Source organism: Mastomys coucha, unplaced genomic scaffold (genome assembly GCF_008632895.1).
Source record: "Mastomys coucha isolate ucsf_1 unplaced genomic scaffold, UCSF_Mcou_1 pScaffold21, whole genome shotgun sequence".
Taxonomy (NCBI): Eukaryota; Metazoa; Chordata; class Mammalia; order Rodentia; family Muridae; genus Mastomys; species Mastomys coucha.
This window is the reverse complement of record NW_022196904.1, coordinates 177,938,632-177,954,865: the sequence shown is the minus strand read 5'-3', so window position 1 is coordinate 177,954,865 and position 16,234 is coordinate 177,938,632. Positions and strand designations below refer to the sequence as shown.

At 46.5% G+C, this 16,234-nt stretch overlaps 1 protein-coding gene across 2 annotated transcripts in view; it reads right to left on the bottom strand.

Annotated features, from left to right (window-relative positions):
- Positions 1-690: 690 nt before the first annotated feature.
- As3mt (arsenite methyltransferase) overlaps positions 691-16,234 on the bottom strand; it is a 30,410-nt gene continuing 14,866 nt past the window's right edge. For both annotated transcript variants that reach the window (XM_031384944.1, XM_031384945.1), the window contains 2 exons: positions 15,767-15,901; positions 691-1,296 (listed from right to left, as the gene is read on the bottom strand). In XM_031384944.1, coding sequence (XP_031240804.1) covers positions 1,189-1,296; positions 15,767-15,901 — 243 coding nt within the window. In that variant the 3' untranslated portion in view covers positions 691-1,188. The remainder of the gene's footprint in view (positions 1,297-15,766; positions 15,902-16,234) is intronic.

Here is a 16,234-nt window from a genome sequence, read left to right as displayed (position 1 = left end):
TGTGTGTGTGCTGGGACCTTAGGTGTGTGTGTGCTGGGACCTTAAGTGTGTGTGCTGGGACCTTAGGTGTGTGTGCTGGGACCTTAGGTGTGTGTGTGCTGGGATTTAAGGTGTGTGTGCTAGGACCTTAGGTATGTGTGTGTGCTGGGACCTTAGGTGTGTGCTGCCTCTCCTGGTTTCACCTGGTGTTGGAGAGCAAACCCAAGCTTCCTGCGTAGAATACCAGGCAACTATTCTACCAGCTTGCCTGTGCCCTGGTCCCGGGGTTTAAATCTGATTTATCAGCTACTAATAAGGACCTGTGTCCCTCAATTTCTTATCATTGGCCCTTCCTTTAATCCTCATAACTTCTTTAGTATGGGACCTGGAAGCAAACCCAGCATTTCCCTAAACGATAATGAGAGCACCTTACAGGGGAGAGAAGTCCTGTTTGGATTGCTTAGCTCTCCTTTTTTCAAAAACATCACTTAAGGCAGATAACCGGGGGCTGGAGAGATGGCTCAGTGGTTAAGAGCACTGACTGCTCTTCCAGAGGTCCTGAGTTCAAGTTCCAACACTCACATAGGTTACAACCATCTGTAACGGGATCTGATTCCCTCCTTCAGTGTGTGTGAAGACAGAACGCTCATATATATAAAAATAAATAAATATTTTTAAAAATACAAACTACAGACATTCATTATCAGGATGAACTGAAGTCAAATTTATTTTCATTTGTTTTCTTATTCATTCAATTATAGGAAAAAAAGTTTGAAGACAGAGACCCAAAGAGTACTCCTACCAAATTCGAGTTGACAAACTTTCATCATGGTTAGCATAAATGTAGTAAGTAGTGCGCCTGAGTAACAGTGTTGACTACCAGCGGTGTCCTGTGTAAGCCAGGATGAAGATATTCTCACAACGTCCATGCTTTGGCCCTTTGAGTAAACCTTAGGCGGCCAAGTTCTACTTCTGACCACTAGGTGGAACCAAAACTCTGAAATAGTGAAATAGAAAAGCAGGCGAATTGCTGTGGACCTTAAGTTTCCACTCTCTAAAAATCACTCTTATTCTTAGAAGTGGTCTAGATTGTGGTGGCTTTGCCACCTTTTCACGATCTGAGCACTGATGAAGAGCAGGCTAAGACGCCTTTGTGACTGTTGTTTAGCCACCCTCTCATGCCCGGTGGGCTCCGCGCTGGCCATAGATCTAGCAGCTTTTCCTTTTGCCACAGCAGCCCCCAGCGCCTTCTGGTGCATGTCTGGGCTTCATCTTGTCGGATTCCTCTGCAAGCTTGAATGGATCTTTGATTATAACCTGTCAAAAGGCAAACCCGAATGAGAGTTCAGAGCAGTTCTGAAGCATCCAAACGCTGACATTTCTGTGTGATTCGGGCTGATTTACCAAGGAGAGATAAAATGTTAGTCCTGTCCACCCTTGGAGGAGCACCGCCACTCTAGAATATAAACGACCTTTTAAAATAAGCCTCGTGGCACATAAATCTACCCCCGCCCCACCCCCAGCGATATAACGGTAGAGGTAGAAGGATCTGGACTTAAGATCAACTTTGACTGCATGGTGAGTTGGAAGCCTGCCTTGGCTACAAGCTAAGGAACAAAAGATGGCCCCATGTTTTGGAAGTTCGAATCAGATGATGGCTCTCCCAGGGTGACCATCCAAGAAAGGGGGGACAAATTTTTGTTTGTTTTTGAGACAGGGTTCCATGTAGCCCAAGGCTGGCCTCCAACTCACTATGTTACTAAGAGAGTGTTGAGGATACACACACACACACACACACACACACACACACACACACACATGCGCACATACATACATATAAACCCACCACCTACCCACCCCAATTTATGCTACGCTGGGGTCTAGACCCAAGCTCTGTGCATGCAGGTGGGAACTTTAACAGCTGAACTAGACCTCCAGCCCAAAAGTGGCTTTTTTTGTTGTTCTGAGATAGTCTTACACTGTAATGGCCTGGAACTCTTGGTGATCCTCCTGCCTCAGTTTCTTCCTTTCTTTCTTTCTTTCTTTCTTTCTTTCTTTCTTTCTTTCTTTCTTTCTTTTTTTTTTAAAGCTTTATTTATTATTCTATGTAAGTACACTGAGGCTGTCTTCAGACGCACCAGAAGAGGGAGTCAGATCTCATTACAGATGGCTGTGAGCCACCATGTGGTTGCTGGGATTTGAACTCACGACCTTCGATAGGGCAGTCAGTGCTCTTACCCGCTGAGCCATCTCGCCAGCCCCTGCCTCAGTTTCTTAAGTGCTGAAGCTACCATAGCCTGCTTAAAAGTAGCTTCTGCTGGGCCAGGGGAGTCGATTTCACCCAACTGATTCTGCTCCATGAGATTCTCATGAGCAAGTTGCCTTTTACCTTTGGAATGAAAATCCTGAAATGCTAAAATATCCCTTCCTATGACTTACCCTCCAGAAATATGCGCATAAGACAAGAACGTTAAGTCTGCTGATGTCCAGATTAGAGATGGCCATCACCAGTCACCCTAACCTTGGAGCACAGAGTACAATTCCCTCTGGAGAAACAGCTGTCTTCAGTTTTCCTCCTTTTACCTCCAAATGAGCTGCTTCTTACAGTGGCACCAGTGGACCAGGGGACAACTGGGGCCAAAGACGGGAAACCCAGGGCATGAACAAGTCACCTTAAGGGTGAGATACACTGTGAAGTTTACATCCTGCTATCACCGATGGACGTCCCAACAGGAGCCTGTAAGGTCACTACATTTGAGAGACTGAAAGTGCGGTTGAATGGTGGCTATGCTCTCACTGGCCCTCAGTCCCTACCTTTCTTCTTCAGAGATTTATTTATTTTTATTCTACGTGTACAAGTGTTTTTCTTGGATAAATGTCTGGGTGCCACAGGTGTGCAGTGCCTGTGGAGGTCGGAAGAGGAGGTTGAATCCCCCCAGAACTGGAGTTACAGATGGTTGTAAGCAGCCATTTGGGTGCTGGGAACTAAACCTGGGTCCTTTGCTAGAGAAGCAAATGCTCTTAACTACTGAGCTATCTGTCTAGCCCATTTCCTCCTTCCTAATGTCAAAAGGTCACTGTAGACCTGGACTCTGAGTCAAGCAGACTGGAACCTGGGTTGGATGACTCTGCCGTCACTCCAGAGGATGGCTCAGTGTGTACTCATGGTACAAGTATGAGGGCCTGAGTTCAGCTATCGGAATCTACATCAAAAGCCTGACATGCTTGCACACGCCTGGAACTCCAGCACCGGGGACAGGAGAAACAGGAGAATCCCCGGAGCTCACTGGTCATCCAGCCTAGGAGAAATGGTGAGCTGCAAGTTCTGTGTGACCCTGACCAAAAACAAACAGACAAATAAAGTTGAAGCTGGAGAGCTGGCTCAGTGGTTAAGAGCACTGGCTGCTCTTCTAGAGTACCCGGGTTCAATTCCTGGCACCCACAAGGCAGCTCAAAACTCCACTACCCCAAGACCTGACACAGACACACGTGCAAGCAAAACACCAATGCACATGAAATAAAAATTAAAAAAAAACAATGGATGGAGAGTGGTAGAAGTAGACACCAGACATTTACCTGTGGTCTCTTCATGAGCACACACAGGCATGTGCACACACATCACACAAGCACACGCATACACACTCACACACGCCAAATGTGCATTTCTAGTCCTGAAGGATGATGATGAGATGGAAGGGGAGGGAGCCTGAAGCAGCACTTTGCAGGGGTGCAGCGTGTGAGTTCTAGTTCACTGTCCAGTCATGCAGGGGTGCAGCGTGTGAGTTCTAGTTCACTGTCCAGTCATGCAGGGGTGCAGCGTGTGAGTTCTACTTCACTGTCCAGTCATGCAGGGGTGCAGCGTGTGAGTTCTAGTTCACTGTCCAGTCATGTGGTTTTGGATGAGGACCACACAGCTCCCTGTACCTCAGCTTCTCCACCTGTAGGTTTGAGTATCACAAAGGTCACTGTGAGGACCACACAGCATCTTGAACAAGTGACTCCCCCATAAAACCCAGCGCCCCTAAATTATTCCATCTGTCGATCAAGTCATCACCACCATTACTTTTGGCTGCTGCAAGACACCCCTGCACGCCCCACTTGCATCACTTCCCAAGATGCCATATTTAAACAATGTAACTGGCTGACTGACTTGACGTGATACAGGGTCTTCTGTACTTGAGGCTGGCCTTGAACATGTAGCTGAGGACAACCTGGGACTCCTGATCCTCCTGCCTCCATCTCTCTCTTCAGGTGCATGACACCACACCTAGCAATAATGCAGTTCCAGGAGTCAGAGCAAAACTTGGCTTGACAGGATTAAAAGAAGACAAAGAGGGCTAGGGGCATAGCTCCACCGGGGTGTGCTTACCTTGTATGCACAGCATCATGAGTTCAGTCCCCAGGAATGGGAGGGGGGAAGAGGAGGAGGAGGAGAAAAGAAAACAGAGGAAGAGGGACAAAAGGAGAAGGGGAGATTGAAGGTCTCAAGCCATTCATAAACCAATTTGCAGCAAATTGGCAACATCCGCCCACCATGACAGCAGCTGACGGAGGACGAGCGCACACAATCGCCCGCACTCTCTGCACACCAGGGGTTATCACCAATCCTTCCATAAAAATGATAAGTGTCTTCGCCTCCAGAACTCGAGGCTGTGTTTCTAGGTCACACAGCTGTTTCCTCCTGATGCCTAGCTGGCTGCAAACAAGACTCCAAGAACTACAACTTGAAAGAGATGGTGTGCCTCTACCTCTCCTGCAGCCTCTAACCTTATTTCGAAAGCGGAGAAACAAGATACCAAGTGTATCTCACTTGCTTGGGTGGGCTGGAGACCAAAAAGCAGGATAAGAAAGGATGCAGGGTGTTATTTCATAGAGTGGGATGCAGAAGGTTAGAACACTGGGAAGAGAGGCTTTCTAGAGAAACTGAGGCTGCTGGTGGAAGCTGGGGATGTTTTGCCCATGCGCCTTGCTTCTTCCTTGACCTATAGGAGCCAAGCATCCAGGGAAGAGGCACAGCATGCTGCCAGTGAGGAACGGCTGTCCACCCCCTTGATACTGCTTGGCTGTAGAATCCGTGGATCCTGCAGGCACTGCCTCACTGCCTGATAGGTGAGAACCTGGAACAGGAAGGGATTGGCGTTTCTCTGGTGGGAAATAACGCTGAGAAAATGAGGAATTGTGCCAACTCATCTGGCCCTTAAGCAGCACCTGTATAGCGCCCTCCACAACCAAAGAAATCTTTGTACTACAGACTGGATCACCCTGGGCATGAGAGAGATGTGACCAAATTAGGGGGCGGGAGGGAAGCCTGCCAGGCCAAAAGCACCCCGAAAAGCAGGAAGCCCAGGATGCTGCAAGAGCTGAGCAGCCACAAACCCCCTACACCAGTGTCTCGGGGACCCAGTGAAGACAGGTTTGCAGGCAGAACAGAAAACAAGCTGTCAAAAAACCACAATCCTTGAGCAAAGGATCGTTCTTCTCACTTGACCACATGTTTCTGATATGGGTCAGACTACTATTGCTAACTTGGGACAGAATGAAGATAGCCTGGACAGGGGGTGATTTGTCACCAGGTCTGATAGGGAAGCAGGGCAAATCAAAGTGACAGAGATAAGGAATGGAAATCCGGTTAAGATAACAAGAAGGCTCAGTGGAAGAGACGGACACGGCTGCTGGAGTCTTGCAAGGCTTTGAGGAGGACTTGGAGCCCGAAGAAGAGGAAGAACATTTCCCAGGAAGACTCGAAGTTCTATGAGCTAGCATTAATGGCAAAGCAAGATGGATCTACCAACTTCCTGGGACTAGGGGAGGAGCTGGAGATGCTTCGAAGGAAGGGTTCTAGAAGGGGAACCGAGCCTCACTTGAAGCTGACTGCTTAATTAGTTCTCAGAGACACGTCTCTTAGGCAGCCCGTACTGTTCTCTAGGGTTTGGGACAGACTGACGTTTATAGGGCAATGTCTTCTGAGTAGTCAGTAATGTACTGACTCCTGGGAGACTCCCCAACCCTGCAGGGTACTAAGGGGTGCCTACTTTATTAGGGAAAGTATGCAGACTCCTCTGGGGGAGTTTGGTATCAAGATTCAGGTAGCTGCCGGGTGGTGATGGCGCATGCCTTTAATCCCAGCACTTGGGAGGCAGAGGCAGGTGGATTTCTGAGTTGGAGGCCAGCCTGGTCTACAGAGTGAATTCCAGAACAGCCGGGGCTATACAGAGAAACCCTGTCTCAAAAAAACAAAACAAAACAAAACAAAACAAAAACAAAGATTCAGGTAGCTAAGGTGCTAATGAGAGGAAACAAATGGGACCCTGTTCACCCTTCTGCCCCTAGACGGAGAGCAGTAGAAGACAGAGCTGACGTGCTGAGAGTAGAGAGTGAATGAAGGAGTCAGAGGAGGCCCGGGCCGCACTGCCTGGCCCACACTGCCTCCAACGAGGCACACATAACCTGGAGAGTGGCGGTGGACTATAGGGCGCTAAATACGGTAAGACCTAGCATTTGTGCCGATGTGACTACATTACCAGGGATCAGGAAAAAAGGCATGCCCTCCCTTAGCTCTGTGCTCTCTCTGTCTTCGGCAATCCTGTGACACTCAGGAAACCGTCCACCTCGCCTTCATTTGATTCTTTCTCAGGAATGCCTACTCAATCTCTACCTGTCACAGAGCGGTGACTTCGGACCCCATTCCAAGCGGATATTATCTGCTCCCATTCTCTTAATCATAACCGGGGAAGAGAGGAGGGCTGTAGCCTCGGAACACAGGACAACGAAGGTGCTATCTCCTCTGACAGAGGAGATAGGTCATCAACTCCAGCAAGATCCAAGGCTCCAGGCCACCCAGGAGGTTCCTAGGAGTGGCCAGATCAGATAGGACCCATTTGTTGTTTCCAGGCAGAGCAGGAGATGAAACACAAGCCTCCTACATGGTAACCAACATACAGACATGCGTAGGGAGAGTCAAGGTGCAGATTCTAGGCAGCCCTCTACCAGGTTTGCTAAAGCAACTAGACAGATAGCACGAACTGGGCTCTCTCTGGCAAGAACAAAAGGTACCTGTCCTAGGCTCGGGAAGGGGCTGAAGCTGGATAGAGTTCTTTAGACATCAGTATCACACCATGTACAACACCATTGCACGTAAGTGGAGAGGACACGGAGTCCTCGCTGGTCGCCATGCAAAGTGCCCTGCTAGAATGCCATCAGAGGGCAGACCCCCCACTATCTCTAGGCAGTGGAAAGGATGGAGCCCAGTTACTCACAGAGCTGCTTCCCCTCCATGGGGTATAGTGTGGGATGGGGTTTAAGTTACACTGGGAAACATGGGGCATGCAGTCAGGCCATGGTGAAGCCAAAGTGTCTGCGCTGCAGCCCAACCTACCACACGCAGCATGTGGCTTCTTCAAACCAGGGCGGCTGATGGACAAAATTCTGGGTGGTACGTTTGCTGGCATGTGAGGCCCATCAACTGCACCAACGACTGGGCACGGAGAGCACACGTGGTGGTAAGCAAGGCAAGTACCTACTGGCTTCACCAAGTCCTTCTCCCTCTGAGGGAGAGCGGCAAGGTCTTAAGAACCTGTGCCAGGCTGGCAGCACCCAGAGCGTAGCTTCCCAGGGCTGTCAGGGGTGACACTTTCCTCTGCCACAGAACCCGGAGGCAGCAGGTGTGGTGTGGACAGAAAGAGCAGCTCATTAGATAATGAGGCTTACCTCGGCTGGCTAAGCTGAAGTCCCCGGAGAGCATGAATAATTTAGAATACTTCTGGCTGCCATCTCTGATCCTTGTGACAGCTTGGGGGCTCGGAGTCCTGTCCCAGAGACCATCCACACCCAAGCTGTGCATAGATTCTACAGAGTTAATATGAAGACAGGGTGCCCTGCTATTCATTCATGGTATGCATTAAATCCAAGAACTCAGACCTGTAACCTCGCACCTGGCAGAGTGGAGGCCGGAGAATGGCAACACTAGACTGAGCTACATGGCAAGCCTCTGTTTCAAAAAGAAAAATTAAAAATAATTCAAAACAAGTAATAAGTAAACGCAGAGATAGGGGACAATGCGGTAGTTTCCAGTGGCCTGTGCCACCTGGTGAACTGGCTACATCTTGCTACAGTATGAGGTGTCTCCAGCTCTTCCAACCTTGGTCCACAGTAGTCCCACTAGACCATGGACTTGTAGCTGATATTTATTAGGAATTTCCATTAAGGTTTCTATTCATCACAGTGGTCTTTTTCCTAAAACCAATCTTTACCCAGCATTCCTTATGAGACTTCCTATCGTATGTGCCTTCTCTACCACAGTTGGTGGCCTGATATGTTATGGTTGTTATCATCATATGGTGGTAAGCTGTTTTGTTTAATTATTACATTCTGTATTGATAGAAATATAAGGTTTTTTGTTTAGTTATTCTTTTTTTAAAAAGATTTATTTATTGCTATAGGTAAGTACACTGTAGCTGTCTTGAGACACACCAGAAGAGGGCATCAGATCTCGTTACAGATGGTTGTGAGCCACCATGTGGTTGCTGGGATTTGAACTCAGTAGCTTTGAAAGAGCAGCCAGTGCTCTTAACCACTGAGCCATCTCACTAACCTTTAATTATTCTATAGTAATAAAAATTTAAGGTTTTTGTTTAATTACTGTATATTAATAAATATCTAAATTTTTGTTTAATTACTCTATATTAATAAAAATTTAATTTTTGTGTTTAATTATCATATATTAATAGAGATTTAAGTTTTTTGTTTAATCATATGTATTAATAAAAATTTAAGTCTTTTTCTTTATTATATATTGATAACATTTTCAGTTTTTTCTTTAACTATTGTATATTGATAGAAATTTAAGTTATTTTATCAGACTATTATTTGACTATATTGTACATAAGCCATTTATTAAAATGTGACGGTTTTTATCATTATTTCTATTATATATAGATTGTTAATGTTAGAGAAAAGGACAACTCTCAAGCAGAAAGAGAGATATAAAATGAAAACTCAAGGATTCACAGAAAATCAGTTAGATGATGTTTTGCTGGGGCCAACATGTAAAGGAGAGTTTCCTAGAGTAGACACAGGCAGAAGACTAAGGCAAGCTCATAAAAAAGAAAACAGACACAAGAGAGAAAATGTTCTGCTAAAGCAAACACATAAAAAGGCACATGACAAAAGGTTCTTTGCTAACAACACACATGTATTGGTCCACCTTACAGTGTGTAGTTGAGCCACCTTTGTCGAGACTCCATAGAGAAAAACACACCAAAAAAATCTTCTGATGGTGTGCTACAGTCTCTCATGCTGCTTCGGCAGACTCGGGCTGCTTGACAAATGACGTCACAGACAGACACACAGGAGACACATGATGTCTGGAGGGTATGAACAGGACTCGATGGACAGTGACAGAGGCTGAGCCAGGCTTGCTTACAGAGCTAACTACGCGGCGCTTCTGGGTCTTGCATCTTCGCTGATCTTTGCTTCTCTGAGAGAGACACAACAAAAGCTCCAGACGTCCCTCCTGCTGAATTATGCCGAGGCTGAGGCCTGACTGTCTCTACTAGGTCATTTCACCACTATTGCTACCAAACTAGACTACTAGTATATCCATAAAATATTTACAAGTAGATCAAGCTGCCACTACTAACCTATAAACTAAACTGCTGGTTTCCAAACAACACAGATGAAAATTGCTCCAAAAGACCTTTCTAAACAGGTCTACTTCCCCCATATCCTTGCTTTCCCACTACCTCTAATGGGTGGTAGACTAAAAGAGAGGTTCAAGCATTTAAAACCATTATTAAAAATAAGATTTAAAAAAAGTCAAAGTTACATTTGGTTTTTGGCTGGATTGGGGTACATGTGAAGTATGTGTGTGTGCGTGTGTGTGTGTCTGTGTGTGTGTGTGTGCCTGCCTGTGTGTGTGTGTCTGTGTATGTGTGTGTGCGTGTGTGTGTGTGTGTGTATGTCTGTGTGTGTGTGTGACTGTGTATGTGTCTGTGTCTGTGTGTGTGTCTGTGTATATCTGTATGTCTGTGTGTGTCTGTGTCTGTGTGTGTCTGTGTGTATCTGTATGTCTGTGTGTATGTGTGTCTGTGTGTGTGACTGTGTGTGTGTCTGTGTGTATCTGTATGTCTGTGTGTGTGTGTGTGTGTATCTGTATGTCTGTGTCTGTGTGTGTGTCCGTATATATGTTTATCTGTATGTCTGTGTGTCTGTGTGTCTGTGTGTGTGCATATGTGTGTGAGTCTGTGTGTGTGTCTGTGTATCCTAGAAGTGGGGCTCTTAGCAAACCTAAATAAATGCCTGGTCAGTTTCTTCTCCTTTGAAGGAGATATGCTAACTTGTCAGTCTTGTTCTGGGGACTTAACAGGAACGGTGGGTTGCTATGGCCTCTGTAATTGTCCTGCCTCTCCTCACACTCATATGGCTGTCCTGCCTCTCCTCACACTCATATGGCTGTCCTGCCTCTCCTCACACTCATATGGCTGTCCTGCCTCTCCTCACACTCATATGGCTGTCCTGCCTCTCCTCACACTCATATGGCTGTCCTGCCTCTCCTCACACTCATATGGCTGTCCTGCCTCTCCTCACACTCATATGGCTGTCCTGCCTCTCCTCACACTCATATGGCTGTCCTGCCTCTCCTCATGCTCATATGGCTGTCCTGCCTCTCCTCACGCTCATATGGCTGTCCTGCCTCTCCTCACGCTCATATGGCTGTCCTGCCTCTCCTCACACTCATATGGCTGTCCTGCCTCTCCTCATGCTCATACGGCTGTCCTGCCTCTCCTCACACTCATACGGCTGTCCTGCCTCTCCTCACACTCATATGGCTGTCCTGCCTCTCCTCATGCTCATACGGCGCCTCTACTGTTGCTGTGGACACTCTTTACAAGTTGAGCAAATGGCCTCACAGTGCTGCCAGCACAGTGCTAAAACCCTCTGCAGGATCATGCTGTGCTGTGGCAGAGGAAGGCACATAAGACAGGAAGAATCGTAAGGAATGCTGGCAAAAGAATGGCTTTAAGAAAAAAGACCATTCATTCCCAGAATGGTTGTGATAGCTTGCTCCCCAGCACCCTCTCTTTCTCAAAAAAAAAAAAAAAAAAAGATTGGTCTTGGAGAAAATTGGGATAGCACACTCTAATCCCAGTGGTGGAGGGGCAGAGTCAGGCAGATCCCTGTGAGTTCGAGGACAGCTTGGTCCACGTAGTGAGTTCTAGGACAGTCTGACTCAAAAACATTGACCTTGTTATGACTGCAGCCATCTTCAGCTGCAACTACCATGGTTGTTATTCCAAAAGCACTCCTAAGCATCAGCATTTCCTGCCATTTTCCAACAAATGATAGCAGGTAAGGACCGTCAGAGCAGTACTGAGCACAGCACTGCAGGTAAGGACCGTCAGAGTAGTACTGAGCACAGCACTGCAGGTAAGGACCGTCAGAGCAGTACTGAGCACAGCACTGCAGGTAAGGACCATCAGAGCAGTACTGAGCACAGCACTGCAGGTAAGGACCGTCAGAGTAGTACTGAGCACAGCACTGCAGGTAAGGACCGTCAGAGCAGTACTGAGCACAGCACTGCAGAGCCAGTCCCAGGAATGCGGCAGCAGCCTGACAAATCTCTGAGATAAACAGACACATTCCAGCTAGAATAAATACGGTTTGCTCCACATACACGCTCCTCTTTCCAACCAGTATTGCTGCAACCTAGCATTGCGCATCCGTCAGCAAGTCCGTCTACACTGTGTGCAGACCTGGATCCGTCAGCAAGTCCATCCACACTGTGTGCAGACCTGGATCTGTCTGTGTCTCCCTCAGCACCTCAAAGCAGTCCTCAGGCATGAGGATGGGGTGCTCTTACAGCAGGTCTCTAATAAACTTGACTCTCTTAAAGTCTGGGAGGGAGAAATTCTACAAGGTTTACCAGTATATCCATGTATGCTCACTGTATAAACTACAATCAAGTACAAGCAACAAAGTGAAAACTTTTAGAGAAAGATCATTTCTGAGACCAGGGTAAAGGGCACCTGGGAGAACAATTATAAAATCCTGAGAAGAAGGCTGGGTGGCGGTGGTGGCGCACATCATTAGTCCCAGCACCCAGGAGGCAGAGGCAGGCAGATCTCTGAGTTTGAGGCCAGCCTGGTCTACAAAACAAGTTTCAGGTCAGCCAGGGCCTGAAAACCTGTCCTAAAAAAAAAGAAAGACAAACAAAAAGAAAAATCCTGAAAAGGGTGAATGAGCTAATACCAACAAATTGTTCATCGACCTCGACCTGTACACATAAAATAAATAAAAATGAAATAAACTACTGTTGCTTAAAAAAATTAGATACGATACAAGGTAGCATTTCCAAACACTGGAGAAACGATGATATTTAATAAAGGAAGTAAAACTGCGGCTAGCTGATATTTGGAATGAAATGTTGCAGGCTCTGTGGTATGGAAAAACAGGACGCGTAAGCTTCTTCTACGAGAAAATGGTTCATCACTCAGGCTTCTACAGATTCATATTCCGAATGCTAGAGTCCCCAAACGCTTTTAGACAGTTCTGGCTTCTCTCTCGTATATGGCTATACACATTTTTTTTCGTGGATGCTTTAAATTTCCAGGCAGTGGGCTGGCATGAGAAGGGAGGAGGAAAGTGCTGCAGGAAAGATGTGGTCAGTCTGCACACTGTGGGACGCGAGCTCCTAAGCAAGCACATGTGCACACGCATGGGCATGGACCAGACCATGCGGCTGCTTCCTGGACTTCTCTCCTGTTAGTCCTTGGGGCTCCCTCCTCCCCCTAACCATTTGAAGCCAGCAACGTGGGTAGAATGTGGGAGGTAGAGAGAGGATGATCAGGGGTTCATTTCAATCTGGGCAACATAAAGTCTGTCTCAAAAGGAAAAAAAAAAGGTGTGTGTCACACATCCACACATCTACAGGGATAGACAGAAAGATGCAGATCAAAACCCTACAACTTCCCCATCTAGGCTCATGTATGGTGGGTAGCTCACAACCATCTGTGACTTCTATTCCAGGGGACCAGATTCCTTCTGACCTTCGCAGGCCCCAGGTACATATGTGGCATATATATATCCATACAGGCAAAACACTCACACGCATAAAATAAAACTGAAAAAATAAAAGCTAACATTAAAAAAGAAACTAATAAAACAGACCTAACTAAAGGTTAAGGTGGTTCATAAAATCATCTCTGAGGTGATGAAATGGAGGGCAGTTTCGTCAGTTTCTAACTTTCTGGCATCTGGTTCCAGAACCTTCTAGCCTCAGGGAAGTCCTCCTAGTCTTCCTTTATTGGAAATCTTGCTTAGCACGCTGACTGCTGGTGCACGGGGTATGAACTAGTGTGCACAGCTTTACTCTGGAACACCCCGACACTGAGGAGAATTCGTGCTAACTGCACAACACAGCAGAAAGCTGTCGCTCATCAGGACAGACTTACAGGAGTCGTCACTCACAGTGGGACAGGAGCAACTGATGACGACGATTCCGAGGGCACATTTGTACCTTGTATAATGAAGGAGAGCCTGCATGGACATGTTCTTGCTAGCTTAGTGTCAACACGGTGTTACTGGCTTGTTTGTTCAAGTTACCTCCCTAGGCCAGATGGCCCTGGAGGGGAGACCAAGACGATAACAGGAGACACTAACTAGACAAGATGTTCCAGATGTTCAGAGAACAAGGGGAGAGGGTGAGAGATAAGGACAGACGCAGTGACATCATAGATCCCAGGGACAAGGCTAGCCACTTGAGAGACGGGCAAGAACGCACTGGGGACTGATGGCCCTTGTCTCCCCCGATCCGCTAAAACTTGAAGGCTGTAGATAGGAGAAGGCAGGTTTTAGAGTATTGGTCCTCAGCCACCCCGGATCACCTGCTTTCTGTGTAAGCACAGCTTAGAGATTCCATTCTGTCCCTGCTCTTAGTATGTGTGGTGACCAGCAACAGGACTACTGTGTTCTGGTGACAGTATTAGGGATACAAAGTGGTACAAAGACTGTGGACGACAGAGTGGTTCTTTACAAGCTAGGGACATGACCGAAAATGGTGTCCTTCGCCTTTTAATCCCAGTACAAGACAAAGCCAACCTGGTCTACATATTGAGTTATGTGTGTGTTTTGCTTCAGACACGGAGGCCAAAACAAATCATCAGCTACCCCGGATCTGGTTTTATAGAGCTGTTACTTGCCATGTGGGTTCTGAGAACTGAACCAGGAAGTCCCTCTGGAAGAGCAAAACTGAACACCTGCTCTATCTCTCCATCCCAAGAGCCAACATTTCTTTTTTTAAAAAATTATGAGCCGGGCGGTGGTGGCGCACGCCTTTAATCCTAGCACTTGGGAGGCGGAGGCAGGCGGATTTCCGAGTTCGAGGCCAGCCTGGTCTACATAGTGAGTACCAGGACAGCCGGAGTTACAGAGAGAAACCCTGTCTCGAAAAACCAAAAAAAAAAAAAAAATTAAAAATTATGTATTTATTTTATTTATATGAGTACACTGCAGCTGTCTTCAGACACACCAGAAAAGGGCACTAGATCCAGATGGTTGTGAACCACCATGTGGTTGCTGGAAATTGAACTCAGAACCTCTGGAAGAGCAGTCAGTGCTCTTAACTGCTGAGCCATCTCTCCAGCCCCAACATTTCTTGAGTATTTAAACCATCTTATAGTAAAATTAGCCAGGACTTTAAAAATATTAATTAAGCCAAGTGCCACTGAGTTATACATTTCTAAATGCTTACAATGCGGAGCTGACACATAGCTCAGCAGGTAAAGGTGTTTGCTGGCAAAATCGGATGCCCTCTTCTAGCCTCTGAAGGGACCAAGCACAAATGTGGTGTAGACATATGTGTAGACAAAACACTCATAGAAATAAAATAATCATTTTAAAAATCCTTTTACATTTTAAATGGTTAAATTAATAAGAAGTATATTAATTTTATCTTAGCTTTGGTGATTGCCAAAAGGAAACAGGTGCTTTGAAATGTTCACCTGGGGTCAGGATTTGTTTTGAGACAAGGTCCTGCTTTATTGCCCACATTGGTCTTGAACTCCTGGATTCGAGTACTGCTCCCCCCGGTCATGCTTAGTCACTAGAATTATGGGTGTGTGGTACTGAGTCCAACATGTAAGGCTTTTTTGTGGCAACTCTTAACCTGTTTTGTATCTGGGGCTCTTTTAAAAGCTTGCTTTTGATATTCCCCTTTTTTCACCCCCTACCCCCGGAGTTGAGGATGGACCCCAGAGCCTTGCACTTGCTAGGCAAACACTTTACCCCTGAGCTAAATCCCCAATCCCCGTTTTCAAAACTTGATCAAAGCAACAGGTAGTTTCCCAAGAAAGTATATACATAAACACAGTGGTAAGAGGCCCATAGATCCCTTCAGTTAATCCACAGATATTCAAAAAACTCAAAGGTTACTACTATTGGCATGTTGTTAGAAATTAGGGAGAAAAAGAATTTAGGGGTTTGAGAGATGGCACTGGCTGCTCTTCCAGGGTTTGATTCCCAGCACCCTCACAGCACCCACCAACCATCTAGAACTTGAGCTCCAGGGGAGTCTGGCTTCTGTGGGCACTGCAGACAGTACACAGACAGGCATTTGGGCAAAGCACCCATACACATAAAGCAAAACTAAATCTTTAAAATAATTTACAAAACAAAATCAAATCATCCATCTATACAAATATTCTAGAAAGGGGTTGCAGTGGTCAACTGCTGTCTTAATAGAGTCTGCAGTTTGCTATTTCAAGGGACCTGATTGAAATAGGAACAAACGAACCTTTGTTTCTAATTCAGAACAGCCCTGGGGAGCTGGCATCAAGGCTTTGACGGGCAAGAAGAGAAAATCGTGAGCAAAACGCGAGTTCTTCAGGACAGCTGCCGTCTCCTCATCCACTTCAACAGCTTCACCTTCCTAAGGGGCAGCAAAAGATGAACATCAAAAGATGACATCTTGGTCCTTTTTGTTCTGTTTCAGGGGAGGGGGTTGTATAATCTCAAGGTGTGAGTTTTCTCCTCCATGAGTTCTGGGAATCAATCTTAGGTTTCCAGGTCTTCGCAGGCTAGCACCCTTGCCTGCTGAGCCATCTTGCCAGACCAGCTCTTCAGTCTTATTAGAGAGGAAATATCCTGAGCTGGGCAGTGGTGGAGTATGCCTTTAGTCCTAGCACTAAAAAGAACACATGATACTGCCTCTCTGGTGGATGCTAGGATGTCCTGCACATGATACTGCCTCTCTGGTGGATGC